At 32.7% G+C, this 5476-nt stretch overlaps 1 protein-coding gene across 1 annotated transcript; it reads right to left on the reverse strand.

Annotated features, from left to right (window-relative positions):
- Positions 1-2333: 2333 nt before the first annotated feature.
- Positions 2334-5063, reverse strand: LOC134272708 (uncharacterized; the record flags this gene model as incomplete). Its single annotated transcript, XM_062754913.1, has 5 exons — positions 5054-5063; positions 3901-4023; positions 3511-3603; positions 2676-2759; positions 2334-2432 (listed from the first exon to the last, which is right to left on the reverse strand). Coding segments are annotated over exons 1-5 (409 nt in total), but the record flags the coding sequence as incomplete, so codon positions are not given.
- Between the last annotated feature and the right edge of the window lie 413 nt (positions 5064-5476).

Genomic DNA, 5476 nt, shown 5'->3' on the forward strand with positions numbered 1-5476 from the left:
TCAGAGGCCTTAAAGTGTCCAAAATATGCCTTCAAATCAATTTGAAAACAAATCCCCGCAAAATTTAAAAAGTAGGTCACCATGACCTACTTTTGAATCAACATGATTTGAAGTCGTAAGATGCATCAACTTACAAGATTTGATGGTCTTAGTCATTATAATAAGCAAAATATACACGTTTTTATTAATTGTAAATTTAGGTCAACTTTGAAGTGACCTTGAGACCACGCCCTTTGCCCCAGGGTAATTCCCCGTTCAAATTTTAATCTTCAACATATCCTGATTCTTGTATGTAAGTTTGGTGAAAATCTGCCTGGTGGTTATGGAGAAGAAGATTTTTTAGCAACCAGTACTTTTGGTTTTGTTTTCCTGATTATCTCCCCTTGTTTAAGGGTCCCAACCCTTATTTTAGTATAAATGGTAGCCCTTGGGCCAAGGATACCCTGTGACAAATTTGGTACTGATTGGCCAAGGGGTTCTTGAGTTATGGCCCATATTCTAAAAAGTTTACGCACACCGCACAAATGGCCATAGCATTAGCTCTTTGAGCCTTTGGCTCAGAAGAGCTAATAAAACTTAATCCTTTCATTTCTGGATAGCTGGTCTTGAGTTTGATTAAAATTGAACGTATCATATACACGTATTGATTATTCTGATCAGAGAAGCTGATTAGAGGATTTTATATATAGGAATACAGTAAAACTCGTTTAGTACAAACACAGATATAGCAAAGTTTTTCTGGGTCCCCGGCAAAATTATTAACAATTCTTTGTAAAATTTTACAGTTATAACGAACTTGGATATAGTGAATTTACGGATATAGCGAACTGATTTTAAGTCCCGAAAAGGTTAATAATAATGAAATTTACATCTTTTATAACAAATATTCAAAAATCTCCAAATTAGGTATATTGAACTGACTTTATATTTAGTAAAAATTTGCCAATGAAATTTAATTCATAATGAAAACCTTAGTTAGCCAAGGTATGTTTTGTAATAATTGATTCCCTATGATATTCTATGGTAATACTTATAGGAAAGCGTGATTATTGCGAATTCGCTACATATACCCGTACTTATACAAATTCGTTATATGGATATAACGAATTATGGATATAGTGAATTAAATTCATAGGTCCCCAGGACTTCGCTATAACCAAGTTTTACTGCACTCCATCTTCAAGTATTATTGTATAACATACAGTGATTCATTTTGAAAATTGATTGAATGGGTACAGTGTACCCCTCTGTCAGCAGTCAGAACTCAAAATCAATGGGTCAGAATTTTAACAACAACTAAGAATGTGATATCAAGCAAAGTTTTATTTTTTTTTTCAATTACCGTATTTGGCGGAATATAATAAGCACTTTTTTCCTAAAATAAATTTCTGTGAGAAAAGGGGTGCGTATTTTAAAATTTTGATATGTTTTTCTTTCAGGTGAAACATGGCTATCATACGTACATACCGTAGTACTACCTAGAGACATATGCAATTTCTTTTGTTTATCGCCATATTTCAAACTTTGGAAGTTATTGTTGGGAAGTATACTTGTTAAAAATGTCACTTTCACAACCTTTAGATACTAAAATGACATGAAAAAGCAAGTTAAAATCAATTTGAGCTGCATGTTTATCGTCTCCTTGTAGACCGTCATTACCAATGTTATTTTTAGACGGTCACACATTCCTTTGCCACATGCTTCCATAATCGTAGTACACATGTACCTTATCTGCCCGACAAAGTAATCTTTTTTTTTTAATGAAATACAATAAAATAAAAAAATATTTTAGGTTTTAAATAACTCAGTGAAAATTCACTGCAAATAAACACCCCTCTACAAGTCCCAATGAAAGGAAACCAATGCTGTGAACCCCTCCAGGCAAGTAATTGTTTACCGACTCCAAAGCAATGTTTTTACAGTTAGAGCACTGATTATTTACTGTCCTGTTAATTGCTTTGATTATTTTCTTTGTTAAAAATCGGGGTCGGTTTATGACCTTTTGTATGTGTGAGTGTGAGTTGATTACGACACATTAAACAATTAAACACCTGTTAAATGTAGGCCTTATTTTACCTTATCTTATACTTATCAGTCTCTTGTTTAAATGATTGATAGTTGACAAATGAAAAATGAAGTATGTTAAAACTTATGGCAGTTGTTCCGAAAAATAGAATGAACGATAAAAATAGAAACTGGAAACTTCGATTCTATTTTATCCGGGTCATCACTTATGCGTATTCGGAAAGCACTGGACAAAAACCAACGGGTATTTAATGAATGTAATGCGTAAATAACGCAATACGCTGGGCAAAATGAATCACTGAACATACACTTACATTCGGCTCTTTTCCGGAGCTTAAATGGTGTTGTAGCCTCTGGTTTCCTCCCTTTCTTCTTAACTTGTAATCCCTTTGTAGGAGTTCCTTCCCCTGTAAAAATACGAGTAATTATCACTTGTAGGGACTGTACCCAGAAATATAACTTTGTGAACAATAATTCATAACCAATTCTTCATTCAAATTGGTGAAAAAAATCCTAAAGGAGTTACCAGAAGTATAAATTTGTGAAAAATAAATCAAAACTAATTCTTCATTCAAATTAGTGAAAAAAATCCGAAAGTAGTTAAAATTAAAAAAAAAAATCTGCGAGATATTGTAAAACGGGTCTCCAACCTTTTTGTGGAGTCCTACTTTCAGATCCCTTCCTGCTGCTCTTCAGAATGGACTTTGGAGTCTTTGGTGTTCTTGCCTCAGATGCTTAACAAAGATTTGTGAATGTAAGTAATTTGTAAAATGCACAGTACAGTCAAACCTTATTATATCAAAATTATCAGGCAAATTTAACTTCAAGATGTCCAAGGATTTTACATATAGCTTAGAAATACGAAATTATTGGTGCAATACATAGTATCTACATTTTGGTAGTAGGTCTGTTCACTCTATCTACTATTTGCAAGAGTCTGCATGTAAGCTTAGGGTCTGTAAATGTGCACTATGATTCTCATTCCCCCTGTACTCTGTTTCCCATATATCCCTTTTGCCCTATTTTAAATACTATAGATAAATATATAGGGTTTTCATATTAAATGTATGTTTTGAAAATGCTTTAAGAAATTGAGATATTATTCATTTTAATTGGATGAGCAGCCTCTTAGCAATGGGTTAATTTTTAAGAATCTTTTATTCTCAACATAATACAAAGATAATAATACAGTGTATAACATAACTTATTATAAATTAACCAGTAAGTATCACATTGATTACTTATGAGTAATTATATTTCTTTATAATAATGAACATTCACATAAAATCGAATAAATTATAACTAAAGCAGAAAATTCAATAAAATCAAACACAATTACAAAACTTACGACTTCATATGAAGAGCAACAGACTTTCAGTGATCAAGTTTTAGAGCAAATGGACTTTGGGCAAAAGAGAATCATGTTGAATTTGTGTTAGAGCAAACAAACATGTACATTCCTACATAATATGAGCATACATGTACCTTTTTGTGCCATACTTCCTGACTTTTTTGGAGTTTTAAACTGAAACACATCACTCCCAGCAACCTGATTTTCCTCTTCATTATCCCCAAACACTTGAAATGATAAAAACAATTTGATATGCAGATACAAATGCAGTGTTTACATTTTATTCAATTACACATTCTGTTTCATTTCTAACTCAAAATCTGATAATTGTACAGCAAATCAAAGAAAACATGACTTTTCTTAATGAATAAGTTATAGTCATATTCTCATAACAAGTGAATTAACAGAGCACAGAAGAAAAAAAAAAGTATCACAAAAAGGATTATTCCAGTTCATTCATAAAATGTGCAGCATCTCCATCCTCTTCCCCCTTTGTCTATTAGAAATTAAATGTAAATCACTACCTGCTGAAGGGATATTTTCCTCATTGCTGTCACTATCACTTCTTTCAATGATTTCTATATCTTCTGTGTATTTTAACTGACTTCTCCTTTTATGTTGTAAAGATAATCTGTTTCTAGGTTTTGCTGAAAAAAAAATTATTTAATTTCTTTTTTTTTTTTTTTTTTTTTGCCTATTAAATGGTATGCATGTTCTTGTTAAACAATGACAGTTTTCGCAACTCAGTCAACATTAATGATTTATACTATGCTTATAAGTTACACGGATAAAATTTTCAGAAAATGCAATTGTCCAAGGGGACCTGTTTAAAAATAGAATTCCTGCAGTGTAAAAAAATAGAGACAGATAATTCTTATCAATAAGTTTACAATGGATAATCCAGAGACTTCCAATAAGCAAAAAACCTAGTACATGTATGAAGAACGGTTTTGTTTTGTTTTTGTCTTAATTTATATAAATTATCTTTTAAGATGGAGGGTATAATTATACAAACCAAAAAATTTCAAGCTCAATTTCGTAGTTATTTTCAGTCCAACTCCTTTTTTTCAAAATTGGTTCCAAAATGATCTGCTCCTATAATTACTACCTTGTAACTAGATGAGAAATATTCTAACTGTGGTTATAGGGCTTGTATTAAGACACACGTCAGTTAGGTTATTCTAACTACAGGTTACAGTACCTATAAAGGATCTGTCTCTACAATGTATGTTTGTACATTTAACAGGTTGGGAACACATCCTCTTTAGCGAGATCATCTCGCTAAAGTGCGATTATCCCTCTGTAGCGGGAGAAAATACATCTCGGAAAACCGAGATTTGTACTCCGATTCAAACTTTAATCGTTTTAACCTCTGAAAAAGGAAAATCCGGGAGTAGGTTAACCCATTCGATAAATATTTATTGTCTCATCTCAATAAATTTACTTCAAAATATTGCCTCTACTGCTGCAAACCATGGAAATTAGAATAAGTTTATGAACAATAGTGTATCCTTCCTACGGAGGACCACGTGATAATTATCGGTACAACAAAACTTACTTCAGTTATACGGTTATTGTAATTGCACGTTTACCTTATTTTTTTTAATACGCCTGCTTGAAAAGCGAGAGTATATACAGCATTACATTGTGATGGGGTGTCCGTCACTTTGGACTTACCGTAGGGCATGACGATCTCGACACGAATTCTGTTTGGTGACCTAGGCTATATCAGTGGCTATAAATTCTCAAATCGCCTGATTGATATTAAGTCCCACCTTCTTACTGTAAGATGCGCCCTCATTGGTTCTTTGCTACACTCGTCAGAGTTTCCAGGATCTTCTAACAGATATATTAATTCTTCTGTATATTTTACACGTGAAAATAATACCTTCAGTGTCAGTTTTAAATTCTCGTCCTACGTAAATTAATCAACCCTAAAAATTATTTTATCCTACACTAAAAATATTGCACCGTATCAAACTTTGCAAGTTATCTTGGAAACGTGATATTTTAGACGGCTAGAGATGGTACATGTAGACGGACGGATACATGTAGATGGGGGGGGGGCAAATACAGTATACATGTAGTTTAGTAGGTAGG

Source organism: Saccostrea cucullata, unplaced genomic scaffold (genome assembly GCF_032062105.1).
Source record: "Saccostrea cucullata isolate Sc308-1 unplaced genomic scaffold, CSIRO_AGI_Scuc_v1 ctg16210, whole genome shotgun sequence".
NCBI classification, from domain to species: domain Eukaryota; kingdom Metazoa; phylum Mollusca; class Bivalvia; order Ostreida; family Ostreidae; genus Saccostrea; species Saccostrea cuccullata.